The sequence below is a fragment of the Malaya genurostris genome, chromosome 3, assembly GCF_030247185.1.
Source record: "Malaya genurostris strain Urasoe2022 chromosome 3, Malgen_1.1, whole genome shotgun sequence".
Classification (NCBI taxonomy): domain Eukaryota; kingdom Metazoa; phylum Arthropoda; class Insecta; order Diptera; family Culicidae; genus Malaya; species Malaya genurostris.
This window is the reverse complement of record NC_080572.1, coordinates 83,623,603-83,638,100: the sequence shown is the minus strand read 5'-3', so window position 1 is coordinate 83,638,100 and position 14,498 is coordinate 83,623,603. Positions and strand designations below refer to the sequence as shown.

The 14,498-nt window shown below is 35.3% G+C and overlaps 1 protein-coding gene across 1 annotated transcript; it reads right to left on the bottom strand.

Moving 5' to 3' along the window:
* Positions 1 to 18: 18 nt before the first annotated feature.
* Positions 19 to 11,728, bottom strand: LOC131434514 (SET domain-containing protein SmydA-8-like). Its single transcript, XM_058601267.1, has 7 exons — positions 11,315 to 11,728; positions 11,021 to 11,152; positions 10,404 to 10,956; positions 10,193 to 10,344; positions 10,043 to 10,137; positions 3,522 to 3,844; positions 19 to 3,463 (listed from the first exon to the last, which is right to left on the bottom strand). The coding sequence occupies exons 1-7, from the start codon at positions 11,365 to 11,367 to the stop codon at positions 3,209 to 3,211; spliced, it is 1,563 nt and encodes a 520-aa protein (XP_058457250.1). The 5' UTR covers positions 11,368 to 11,728; the 3' UTR covers positions 19 to 3,208.
* Between the last annotated feature and the right edge of the window lie 2,770 nt (positions 11,729 to 14,498).

Sequence of the window (14,498 nt, the reverse complement as noted above, 5' to 3'; positions counted from 1 at the left end):
GATAAATACACAGATTACAAAGAGCTGTTTACATTTGTATCTATTAAAAAAAGTAAATCTAAATTATCTATTCGATATGAAATGGGCCTGAAAGTGAATGACAGATTCTCATTATTTACTTTCTCTTCTCTTAATAAATGTTCAATTTTCCTGTTTACTTGCTATTAGTGTAGAATGACAATTGTATATAACATTATATAATAACGCAGAAATCATCGAAAGAAAAAGTAAGCAAAGAAAACCTGTCATAGGCTTTTAGGTCCATTTGAATAGTTCACGTTAAATTGTAGTACTTAGTGCAGTAAAATTTCATTCCATTCAATTGAAACCCAATGTGGTACAATGTTGTGTAGATTGAAATACAGCAACGATACAGATAAGTTTTTGCGTCTGAAACAGATTTTTGGAAATATTACATGGCAACTCTGGCTGACCGAATGGGCAGCATTCAGTTCTTCTTTCTTTTCTCTTTAAATCGAAACTCAGTTTAACCATAGTCAGTTTATTCCTTTGAAATAACACATATCTCTTTCAATTGATTGAGATAGTACCTAAGGTATAAATAAAACCAGTGGCGTACTAAGGAAATTTGGCCTTGGTTTAGTGAGCAAGAAAGATAGACAACACTCCATCGCCAGAGCGTTCGATTGAACGAGCAAGTTTCCAAGGATTGGTTTGTCACCCCTCCTCAAAACGTTGCGCCCAGGGCGGATGCCACGGTGACATTCATTTAATGTCTCTCCAAATTTAATCATCTGAACATCACTAGCAAGGGATTTAAAATATGTATTTTTACAGTTTTCTTTAAGATGAAGAAATACAAAAAAGAATAAAGATTGTTTGCGAGTTTCCAATGTGAAATGATGGCATTTATATGCTATATTAGATAAATGGATATTTATTCAACAAAATTACTTAACGTATTCAACATTTTTGCTAAAGCTCACATTATGTGAAATAAAATAAAGGAAATCTAAACACCTGTTTTGTTAGTACCTTTTCGTGCCGCTACCTTAATTTCATTGTTGTCATTACAGTATATTAAAATCAACGTATTTTATCGATTATCGTTCTTCTTATTTACAGTAGTTTTCATCGAAATACCAGATGGTGAAAATAATTTTAAAACGTTTAATTACTATTTGTTCAACTGAGAAATTTTTTTTTACTAACATCTTAAATACTGCGCTAGTTCATTGCGTTCTGCAGGTTCCACTCACAGGCACATACAAGGAGATTTATTTACTTATGCAAAGTCTGCCCTTTTGATAAAAAATTGTTATTTTTGCGTTAATCTCTAGAAAATCTTTCTTATTGAATAACTCTTTGAATCCGTATATTCAAAGAGTTATTGAATAAGAAAGATTTTAAAAAATAATAAACTTCAAACCAAATAATTACCTATTTTAATAAAATGAGGAATGGACTTTCTTGGGATACAGGGATCTTCTAAATAGCAGTGTCCTTGTTATAATAAGAGTCGCGTATAGAGTAAAGCCAAAAAGATTCAATAGAAACATCATTGGGACACCAAACGACCAAAAATGAATGAACATTACTTTGTAGTTGAAAAATCAAGAGGAGTATTGTTATCATGGCATAAAAATTTAGTACACGATTTTGTTTAATGCATTAATTACATGAAATTTATAATTAGATCGTAATAATCTGTAGCATTGATCGAGGGATGCGTGTACAACATCAAAACCCAGAAAATTTACTAATAAAAAGTCGTTTGAAGTTCACAAAAATATTATCGTTACCAGAGCAAATACAAACACAGAGCTCAGTGACCGAGGCACCAGTTTGAGATATTTTCTCTTTGCATGACTCTTATATACCATAGACTCTGCTTAACAGTGCTATTCACATCTGGATTATTTACTAGCTCGTTTTTAGTGATACTGTACCTTTCGACTTCACTAAGAAATATTGATTGGGAAATGTACAATGTTCGTCTACAAAGAAAATAACTAATGTAATTTCAAATTCTGAAAACTAAGTTATTGGTGTGAGCTGAATGTAACACTATAACAAACAAATCAATCTGCAAATGACAGCTTCCTCTTTCGATTATTGGGTTGCCATCCTAATGTTTCAATCAAGGTAGTTACATACTATGACATTAAATGTAAACTCAAATAATATATCACAAGAATTTAAAGTAAATGAAACATAGATGGTTCTCATTTGCAGATGGAACCATATGAAAAGTTTGTATTGACTTATTGCATATGCTGTCATTTTCATTATTTTAAATTAGAGTTCAGATTCGGGGTACCACATATGCAACCTAAAGACGAAATAATTCTCAAATATCTTTACCAAGCAGACGGTAAAGAGAAAATAGTATAACAACTGGAGTACAGTATGTAAATGCTATGTAAAATGTAGAGATTGATTTACCACATTTTCAAGAAATCATTAGAGAAGTTAGATTGATGATAGTTTATTGCATTGAGTGGCGTCTCTGGGAGATACTTTTCCGTTTACCTTCTTAGCTGATTCGATGATTTTTTTTTCACTTCTTTAATTCAGTTTCTAGTAAAGTATGAAAATAACTTGTTAGGCCTTAGATTTTTTTTATTCAATAATAATATATTTAAAGGCACACTGCTAAAGCTCTAAGATGCCGAGGGTAAGGCCTTAGATTGACTGATGTGCAAATATGTATTAGAAGTTGGCAATACATACTACAGTTAGGAAAAGGGCGTTGCGATTCCTCTGAAAGTACCCAAGTAGAAATTGTAATTTGTCAAAATTTGTATGTTTCACAATTGTTAAAGAATAATTATGTTGGCTTGGCATGCTAGATAGAAAACTATACGCGTTCCAAGGTTATCATAAAAACAACTGTTGATGGGAGTTCAAATAACTGTATGAGGAATTTATCCAAAACTACGATTGAGATATGTTCCAATTTCTGATTGATATTGCAATGTGCTCATTCGAGTTGTTTCGTACTCGATTTTAATTCAATGAATTACACTGCTGTGAAACGTAACGAACGTAAAAAATAGTTACGAGAAGAGTTATGATGTACAGTACAAGAGCAATGTTTGCTAGTCGGGTAATAAAACGGTGCGCTTTTTAGCATTTACTAAACTAATCATCAAATAATGTTTATGTGCTTGCCGAATTGGATGTTAGAGTCCGGTTAGATCCTTGTTTTACTACAAATAGTATCATAGTCCACCATTATGAAGGTTCAGCGCCGTTTGGTAAATTTTTTCTTCTTATTATAATTACTACTTGCATTACCATTCCTTCGGTTACGATACTGATCTTGCTTGTCCAAATTTTCATCCTCGATCATTGCCCGAACCTCAGCAATTTCATCGCGTAGCGCTTTAAGTTCTCGCATGGCCCGCTTAGCTAGTTGACCTTCTGGAGTGGATGAATCTTCGAACAACAACATACTGACTGCCTGTTTTAGCTCGTACTCTGCTTTGACTAGATTATCCTAACAGAATAGTTCTTTAGTAATTAATACAGTCATTAGGAATTATCGTAATACATACCAGTAATTCATGCGATTTGATTTCAGTTGTATCGAAATTTCTTCGTGACAGCTGTACTAAAGCCATATGGAATTCATACATAGCGATTCCCGTTAGTCTAGACACTCCCGGTTCCAGTATCCGTATAATACCAAGAATTTCATTGCATAGTTCAAATTTGCGCTTCAATACCTGCTTCGGAACGTTGACTGGATCGAACGAGATGTAGGTGTTACGCAATTCACCGGCCAGACTTTGCTTTGCATCCAGTACCAGCGAGTGACAAGGATTCAAAATTCGCGAGTATTTACCGATAACTTTCTCCAAATCTCGGATTTCAGAAGCTAAGAGAGAACAACTTGTTCAAACATACATTTTCGTTGAAATTGAAATTCAGGCGTTACGCACAAATTATGTCACACTAAATTTCGGAATTGAGTACAGTTTGCAAGTGCTTGCTTGCGATATAAATTCACTATGGATAAGACTTAAAGCGTCACATACTTTTCGGTTCGAGAAAGGAAGCCCACAACTTTCAATTAAAAGAAACCAATGTCTTTGATTTTTCCCATTGAGCACAACAACAAGCTACAACTAGCGTTACTATCATTACTAGTTACCCCGCAAAATGGTTAATTGGTTATATTGGTACTTCTGGGCAGCCGGCTAGCGAGAAAAATCAATAATTTATGTGACCTTTCTATCGGTTATCAGAAGTTAGGTGATCAAAAATTTATAGGTGATCAAACAAATAAGTATTTTTCTGATATTTATTCAATTTATCGATCTATATCATCTCTGTTATTAACATTGCGTAGTATCAACGTATTTTAACGATAGCTATCATTATCTATTACAATCTCGATAGAAAAAAATCGAAATAAAACTACAAGGTTCAGCCCCTTGGGGTTGTTTGAGCCATTGATGTGGAACTAGATAATCAAAAATTTCTAATGATCGACATTTTCAATCAAACAGCTCAAAAAATCGTCACACTTTTGAATAGGCAATTGAACTAGAGTCTGCTTAGGTTGATCTTTATTAGGAACCAACGTCGAACACCCGAACCCAGAATATAGACTCATTTTGTCTTGATTTGTATTTGTTTTAAAGCCGACGAAATTACATCAAAATCCCAAATGTATGCAATTATATCTTTGTATATATTTACAATACGGCTTTCGTTTCTCTTCGCGCGCTTGTGTTCAAGTTTGGTATGCACGCAGTTATTTTTATAGCGTTAAGTTTCTCTGCCATTACTACCATACTGCGATTTCGGTTGAAGCGATAAACTTTTTCTCATTATTAATCGAGTTCATCTTATATAAATTAGAAATTAATCTTAAGCACTCAAAATTTACCCTGGGGTAGTTGCAAATTTCTCAGGTGAAAACGATATAGCATGGAATTTCATCCGAACTCGCATGACACAAGATCAGAGCATACCAATTAAAGCTTCAAATCGTTTTATGGCACTTTTTGTCTTGCTGTCTAGCAACAACCTACCTCTAGCATGCTACATGTAGGACTGAACCGTTAGCTATAATTTCGCTTATATTTATAGATTCGCGTGCTTTCAGCAACTTGGCTTTTGCATTGATTGACCAATCAGAGCGATGCTTTCCCATTGACATATCTCTTACTCCTTCAAAACCGTCGTCTATGGTAGGAAAATCCGGCATGTCGGAAATTTTTAGCAGACAAAATACGACACTGCTAGCTATTATTTAACATTTCAATGATAAACAATTGAAAATACATGGCTACGAACATTCAAATCAATACGTAGAAATATTTATAATCAATTGGTGAAATATTATTACTGATTGAAACTAAACTGACTGGGCTGAAAATATTTCTGAAAAAAAAACTATTTGTTTTAATTATAGAGGTTTTAAAATCTTAAGGTCATTCGCCTCTTCGGACAAGAAAATCTTTCTAACCCTATGTGCGGGGTTGGGATTCGAAGACATCGACTGGGGGTGGGTCGGGTGGAAGGCATCAACTATCCCATTATGCTATACCCGTCCCCCTAAAAAACTGTTTGTTGAATAATACTTTTCCAATATAATTGAATATAAATACAAAGTTTGTTCGGGCATAAATTATCATATCCAGCCAAGAATTTGAAATTCCATTCGATCATCACTGTAAAAATAAAATGAGCTCTATTTTGAAGTTTTCGAACTGGTGCTTCCGGAACCGGGAACTAAGGTTGTTTGGTCAGCAACAAACAGAGCTTTCAAATAGGAAAAGTTTTGAGATTCATCGGAATTAATTTTCTTCGCCATCTCTGCTGTCAACTAATAAGATCTTTTTGCCGGCTCTAGTTGCCTTCGCTTTACTCCCCATGTTAAAGCCATTTTCTGCATAATTTACTTCTCTCTGTTGCTATTTTTCTCGTCTATAAAATACACTACAACCGTGGCTCACCAAGGGTAGTCCTTGATGACGATTAGCGTGCGGATCACTGTTTCCCGCGGACCCACACGGACAATATGTGCCGGCGTCACCGAGATAAGTTTCAACCCACCAACCATTGCCGACTACCATCTGGAGGCAGGATTCCCAAGAGTAGATCATTGTTACCCCAATGTGACATCACCACAATAATTGAAATTATACTAGTTTTCAGTAAATAGTTATTTGAAATTTTGACTACTATTTTCCCGATACTTTCGGAACCGGGAGCTAACAACCAGTATCTTCTAAATCAATTTTTATGACCAATAACTAAAAGACGTAAACAACATAAGTTTTATATGACTACTTCAGAGGATTTCATTTCGTTTTTAACTTGCTATGTGTAGAAACATGTTCTTGAAATGAATATTTTCTACTGATCGTCATGCAAATTTGGAACCGGAAGTTGTATTCAAATAAACGACAGGGTGAGTCGAATGGTATACGACTCGATTCAAAAGTTCAAGGCAAGAAGGGAAATAATATTTTCATATGACGGAGAAAATCCATCTTTTCGATGCTGATTCGTACAGTAGATCAATCAACTGGAACGAAATTAGAAATACTAAGAACGAAATTAGAAAAAAGAAACCCTTGATTTCTGATTCACAGCCGCATTATTCTGTGAGTTGAATTTTGAATAGATCTCAGAAGAAATACAAGTTTTCGTGTTTGTAATGCCAAAGTTCTATTCCACACCTATTCACGAGCTTCGTAAGGCAAATAAAATTATTTTGAAATTTTTTTATAATAACTACTTATAAAATGAACATGTTTCAAGAGTCCAATTGAAGTTGGGAATATCAATCAAATACTGGAGATATGATGATACCAATTAGAATAGTAAATACTTCGTTCAATCTTCTCTATACAGTTTTCAGGCATTTTCCCCAGTCGTTTTAGCTTTGGATTTCAATCGGTTCCAGCCTTACAAACTTCACTTCAATCGAATCTTATGTCCTTTCACTTATTAACTTTCCTAGAACACATTTTGATTAGAAATGCGTTTTCGGTCGCAAGAAATAGAAATAATATTTTCATTTTCAGAATAAATCCGGATGAAAATTTTTCACGACCGACCCACTCTTAGACCAACTTTATCAGATCAGAATCTCTCAAATTTATATCTGAGATGTCCCATATGGCGTGTGATGTGCGATTCAACCTTCTCGAAGCCTATACAAATGTAGGTTATGCGACGGATATGTCGACCAATAGATATATTTTCCATCTATGTTACCAATAGTCAGTCTAACTGTAACCAAAGACATCATATTACAAAGATATCCAGCTCTCACATTTCTCGAACATATCATTGGCAACATCCTTTTTCGCGAGCATGTCGCCCTCAGGTGAGTCCGCATCGAATCTCATACATAGAAGTATGGGAGAGAAATGTCAACTTCGTGCGCGCCAAAATAGCAGGGCTGCGCACCCATACAATTGACATGACATGCTGAATGTGATGCCGTGCGATGGCGTTGTTGATCTGAAGATTGATTTCGCCCCAAGCTGACAGGGTCTGATGTAACAGAGAGTTGTGAGATCTGCAATGGCAAAGCCATGCGGCTTTTTACAACCATGAGCAGGAGACAAACGGATCAATTCTTAGTTGCTGATAAACTTATACTATCGGGACAATTAGATCGTTTTAGATTCCTAGTCAGTTGGGAATCGATACCGACCTTACACGGTCATTAAGGCTGCTTGGAAGGGAAAGATAACATTGAAGGGTAAATTCCAAGCATGGTTGCAGAAGATTTTCGCGGACACGAAAAAAATATTTTTTCACAAACCTACATTCAAATGAATAGTTTAATGTTCCCATTGGCCGTTGTTCAGATTCATCTGTGGAAACTGATTTTTGATCAATCTAATTTTCATTGGTCATCGATTTCCTTTTGAGAAATCATATCCAGTATGAATGAGACATACTAGATTTGAATAAGTGTTTTTCGATTATGTCTAAGGCTTCTCCATGACCGTAGTTTGGGATATAATTAAAAATTATTTTTTATTCAATGTTCGAAAAGAAAAGGGCTTTTTGATTTTATGATGCTGTCTCTCTAACATATATTTGAGGCAAAACATATCGGAATAATTCTGAAGTTGTGCCGTTTAAGTTGTGTTTCACGATCTGAGTATTTCAGTGAGCAGGGCAATTTCTAGATTGTTTTGTGGCCTTGCCTTTACGAAACATTTCCGAGCAACGCCGGGTAATTCAGCTAGTAATTATACAAATTTCGCCTCTTTGGTTTAGAGCAGGGGTGGAATCATGTAAGGTGATTATCACCAAGATCTGTCAATACTGCTGAGAGGCTAATATCACTATCAAACGTTGGCATTACGTAAGGTGATAGTCACCACGATTTAATCACCTCCATGTCAAAATGGAGGTGATGGCACTTTAGTTATCACTTTCAGTAGTGATTTGTTTTTTCGAGAAGTGGCTTTATAAATTATTGTCCATTAGGAGAATTTTAAGCCACTGATATAAACAACCTACCAATATTGGTCGGAGAGGATAATTTTTTAATAAAATGAAAATAAACGGTAGTATTTATCAATTAAATCAATTCATTTATGTTGTAATTGTTATTTGAAGGAATATCATTGGGGTATTCGTAGAGTCAAAGATAAATTGCTTTCTGGAAAAGTAATAAGTTTATGAATGTAGACATCTTCTGTTGCACATAACGTAACATAAAAAATCTATGCTAACATTTTCAGTAGAATTAGATGGCCGTGACTTGGTGAGCAATATATCAGTCTGTTCTGCGTTCTTAATTTTCTTCTTGTGAGTTGAACTAAATAAGGCAATATTTTTGGACAATTAGTGGCTGCTAATCATAGTGGATATTCGTAGTACCGGTGGGTAAAATTTCCAAAATGGAGGTAGCATTTGAAAGCTCTGTGAAATGCCATAATCGTAAAGTGAATGAAAACTATACAAGAAATTATTTTACGGATCTTTCTCATTCGAGAGGAATGCCATCCGTTGTGAAACACCAAGAAGATCTAACAATTCGTGTCATTTCAAAGCTAGCAAATTTATCCCAAAGAATTGACTGTGACATTGATTTCCATTGAAAAATAAAAATCGGCACTAAATTAAACCAACAAGTGAATCTTTTTATTTGTTTGTGCGCAGGTAATTTTTTTCAACGTTACTCTTCAATCCATACAAATCATATTAATCGTATTAATGAGAAGGATTGAAAATTATAGGAATAAAAATTTTGATTTTAAAATATTATATGGGTATACGCCACTTTCATATGTTACTTCTCCTAATATCAACGGTATACGCCACATTCATATTTTACTCCTGAAAAATTGACGTTTCTTGACAGGTGGTAAATGGAGTGAAGTTGGCTCAATCACCGGTGATGGTGATAGTAAAAGTGATCACCTACGGTGATTCCAAACATTCTGGTGATCACCTCTTTATCACCAGAAGGTGATAGTCACTTATCACCTTACATGATTCCACCCCAGTATTTTCAGTTTCTATCAACCTGACAATAACCACTTCATGACAGTTTGATTGATTCGAATTGGACTCACGTTTTGGCTATAGGAATGTAATTTTATTTCCTCATGATACACATTGTATGCAAACATCATCTGTTTTCGTAAAATTTCCGATGAAAATCGTAAGCAGTAAAAGTTATATTTTCTACAAATCTAGATCCAACATTTACGCAGAGAGAACGAACTACGAAAACAAAAGAAACGTAGTCAGCGTCTACCGCAGTCTTTACCAGACTCAATTTATATACGAATCGGTAGTAAAATTAATTATCAAGAGTTGTATGTTCTGGGAATTTTCGTGCTCTTCCTCGTTTTCGAACTTATGAAGCATTACCTTTGTGGAGTACTCTCTTTGGTTTGGTTACAGTCGAAAACTTTACAATTCGTTCAAATGCGACATCAACAATTCGCCAAAGTATTTAAAATCCCGTTATCACTCTTTTGAAGCGCGACATAATTTGTGCATTATCAACACGAGTTTTTAGACGAAGCGGTTATGAATTTTAGGTACAAGAACATAACTCATATTCAATATGCCTACTTACAACACTCCATTATTTCACTTCGAGCGGCACACAAAACTTCATTCACATACTCCCGTGTGAGTAGTTTTTGACAGTTGTTACATTCCCATCTTGGACTACAAAATGTTTCTATAGTGAATCAGTTTTTTCCAAAATTTTCATGTAACTTACTTATCCGTGTAAAATGAGCAAAGTCCATCTGAACATTCCGTGCACCGTATGGAACTCAGATGCGTTCCCAGTTCCGTAGGGTCATTGCACCGTTTGCAAGAGCACGCAAAGTATCTTCCTTCTCTTAGTTGAGTTTGACGATCATATGTTCCCTGAAATATATCCGATTCAGTTTGAACATACACACACACTGTTATGATAAATCACTTACCAGTAAGCTTCTAGTGTAACTGTTATAAAGTATTTCACCCATTTTCACTGGTCTTGTTGTGTACACCCGTGCATTTGAATATCCATCAATTGACAACATTGTGTTGGGGACACAGCTGTGTGTCATTAGTGCAGTTTTAGGAAATAAACCTCGAGCCAAGCTAAGCAGCTGCAATCCTGGACTATCCGCGTTACCACGAAGCTCGAACGTGTTGACATCAAGGATACCACAAATCTTTTGAATCAAATCTCCTGTGACCTCTAGATCTTCAAAATTTTCGAAAACTCCACTTTCTAAAAGAGGCCTTACGACGTATTTGTCATGAATATCCCAGATCTCCGTTCCACGACGTTCATCCAAAAAGGCTTCCATGCACATCATCTCTTTGTACCGCTCCTGATCGATTCGATAGAGTAACAGACATCGGATCGGGGTGATCACGTTGAAATGATTATAGATGAAGTTTTTATCCAAATTGGACTCCCGGTAAAAATCACACTCAGCGTCATTATGTTCGCGGCAATCGTAACAAAGTGGTGCCTTCCCACATTTGCTGAAATACGAAATAAGTTCTGTGTCACTGGAAACTACTGTAAGTAAAAAAAAAACTATAATACCTGCAGGTACAACACGATTCCTTAAAACAATTTAAACAACTAATGTCGGCATCATAATATGGTCCAGTAACGTAGGGTTGCTCCAGTAAGATCTGCTCCCCACGTGCGATGTCGCGTTTGGCTACCACGAATCTGAAAAAGTGCCATGAGTTCATGTTGTGTAACACTGCTCAGATTAACATAGTAATAGTTTTTATAGCACTATATCAAATTCTGATTGAGCTACAGTTTTTGCTGGTTCAATAAAACAGCAACACTCTCCTCTCCAAGACTGTGCCGAAATATTCCACTTACCGACCGAGTTCCTCAGAAATTAGAATTTGAAAGTTTTCCTCGAATCCTGTCATGATCGATGGTAATTGGATCAGAATTGAATTGATACCACTCAAGCGAAACGGCAGGCAACATCAGTTTCTTTCGGCATGTTGCGCATGCGAAATCAAACAGTTAGCGCATGTTTTGAGTGACCCAGCTGATCTATTTACATGCCAGAGCTCAGTAGTTACATTTCAGTATTGTTGAGTATAGAACCATCGTGAACGCCAACGCCTGCGTAGAATAGCCAACAACCAAGCTAAATTATGCAAATGCAATATGAATGAAACAAATGTCCACGTGACCACCGTAGTATTTCTTCCAAGGAGAGAAAATGTTGAAATGATGGCAGTACCAACAACAATAAAGTACACGCAGTTCGGACACAATAATTATAAATCAAAAATCATTTCTGATTACTATAAATGAATTAAATTCACTATAAGCCGCTATTAGTTGCATCATTAAGAATAAAACTGATACTTTTCGCAGATGCGCACATAAAATGACCGATATTTTCATAAATATCGCACAGAAATGACCGAAATTTACTGGCTATTTATTAGCCAGTTAGAAATTTTTGTCCTGATTTGCATACCCCCATGGATACTGAAAGTATCTAAACCATCTACACACCTAAAACCAATTCTCGAGCTCGGTAAAATAAAATGCCGAGACAGATCAGCAACACACAAATTTGCTGATTGCTCAGTAATCAATATTATGTTTTCCGAAATTCGTTGAGTAGATTTACTGATTTTTATCCCGAAATCAACAAATGCGTTTGTCGAAATTTCGAAATTTGGCTAGACAATCATTAGAATAAATGGAAATAGTCCAAAAGATCTATCTGTAAGTCTAATAATCTCAAATTATTGTTGATTATTTAAAGAAAGCTCCTTCCAGATTCTGCTTTCACTGTCGAGAAGTCATTATAGGATATGTCGAAGGTGTTTAGTTTTACAATTGTATGATTGGTATGTTTATATGGAAATAGAATGAAATCTTGATCTCCAATTGCATATTTACAATTTAAAAAACGATTTTTTGATTTACTTTCAATTGCTGAAGGCTTAGTAGCTTAATTTCACTTCGTTGCTTTGGCCGAACATTCAGTAAAGGTTATGCCGAATAGACAGTAAACTGTTTGCTGACAATTTTGGTAAAAGCTGACATTTGCCAAATTTGAGATTGCCGAGACTTCGCAATTTGATCTTTTGCTGAGATGATTACCGAGTATTCGAAGGTGCAAATCTTGGCAATTATTTTGCCGAGGCTCAGCGAAAAAAAAAATGTGAGTAAGTTTCAACCGGCTCTGGCAAACCTTATCATTCGTCCCAAAGATTACCAAACTTGTATTCTACACTAGTTCGTACGTCTCTAAGGATAAAAAATTATAAATTATTATTTTTACCTTTCTTATATGGAAAATTTATGCAATCACTTGAAAAATCGGCTACACACTTCAAACTGATTCTCGAGCTCGGTATAATGAAATGCCGAATGAGATCGGCAATACGACATTTTACCGATTGTTCAGTAATCCGCATGCTCGATGAATCCGTATATTTCGATGAAGCGCATTCTCTTAGGGGCTGTCCATAAAAGACGTCACACTTTTTTGACGATTTTTTACTCCCCCTCCCCCCTTTGTCACAATTCGTCACAAAAGCAAAGAGCCCCCACCCCCCCTATGTCACATGTCACGAATTCAAAATAAATAAAATTCATCTCAATACATTCAATATGTATGACAAACCATACAAATATGACGGAAAAATCGATATAGATATATTATTGTTTTAGGTAAAGAATAATATTTCCTTAGTGTAGCATACAGGGCTGAGAAAATAAAGACCAAAACCTCAACAAAACGAGATCACTGCCGGAGAATCTTTTCATTATCAGTTGATCAATGAAATTTAAATCACATCAATCAATATCGGTACTGATCTTCCGTCACATAATGGGTAGTGATTTTGAGCTAAAATGATTCTTGATTTATGTAAGTTCAATCATTGGATGATTCGATAAGCTTTGGTGTTGGTGGAGGAAAATCACATATTATCAAGATAAGACATGACATGATCTACGTCTGAAATCGTTGATCTCCCGCCCTTTTTCAAATGGAGTACAATTGAATAAACTGCATCAGAATCAGATAAGAGAAATTCTTATGATATACTATTATCAATGCTAGAAAATCAAATTACTGAGAAAATTGTCAGTGCATAACTTAAGTTAAACCGTTTGAAGGCATCTTTTTCTTTTTTACTCATATTTGGCAAAATTTTTTAATTTCGCTAATTTACTCGCTCCTCCGTGCACTTTTGCTGATCACAACAGAAATGATTTCCTGCATCACTCATTTCCGAATTTACAAGAAGAAGCTTTTACATCAACAAATCCACGTTTTCCTATATAATGTAAACGTGTTTTGTAGAGATTTTTTCAGGAAATAGGGCAAAGCAGTAATATAATTAGGTATTTCAAAATGCGCTCATTGAAAATATTGGACGTCACATTCCAAAACCCTCCCCCCCTCCCCTCAGTCACAAAAGGTCACGTTTTATGAAACACCCCCCTCCCCCTTGCGGCGTGACGTCTTTTATGGACAGCCCCTTACCGAAGTTTGGCTTAATATTTATATTAAGCTGAACATATCAGTAAACAACAAATATATCGAAATCAGACAATCCGGTTGCCGAGATTTCGAACAGTTAGTTAATTTTTATTGAAACTTGGTGAGGCACTTGTCATCTAATTGGGCTGGAAAACTTATAAATTGGACGAAGGAGAAATTTTTATATAGAAAAAAAGTGAAAAGATAAGTGAAATCAAAGTCTATCTATTCGGCATATATACTTATAAATATCTGCTTATTCCCAGGAAAAAGCGCAATTTTTCTTTGTTGTGCAACACATCTTTAAGTTCTTCCGTTGTCACGAACATTTATTCACAATTATTGTGCAACTGATACAAAAACTCATGCGTCGATCTCATTACAAATGCTGCAATTAGATCAGCGAAAAAACGATTGTGAAACTCATGGAAACTACTACGTAATGTAAACATGAATTGAATTGATGTTTACAAAAAAAATAGCAAACATAATCTCTAATGAATAAGTTTCACATTTGATTTTCAACTGCTCGTAACACAA

Bases quoted from the DNA above. Each gene is read 5' to 3' on its own strand.
- LOC131434514 (XM_058601267.1), bottom strand. From the start codon at position 11,367: ATGACAGGATTCGAGGAAAACTTTCAAATTCTAATTTCTGAGGAACTC. The intron at 10,138-10,192 runs GTAAGTTACATG...AACATTTTGTAG, and splicing joins TGCTCATTTTACACGGATAA to TCCAAGATGGGAATGTAACA. The intron at 3,464-3,521 runs GTATGTATTACG...CTATTCTGTTAG, and splicing joins TCAAATCGCATGAATTACTG to GATAATCTAGTCAAAGCAGA.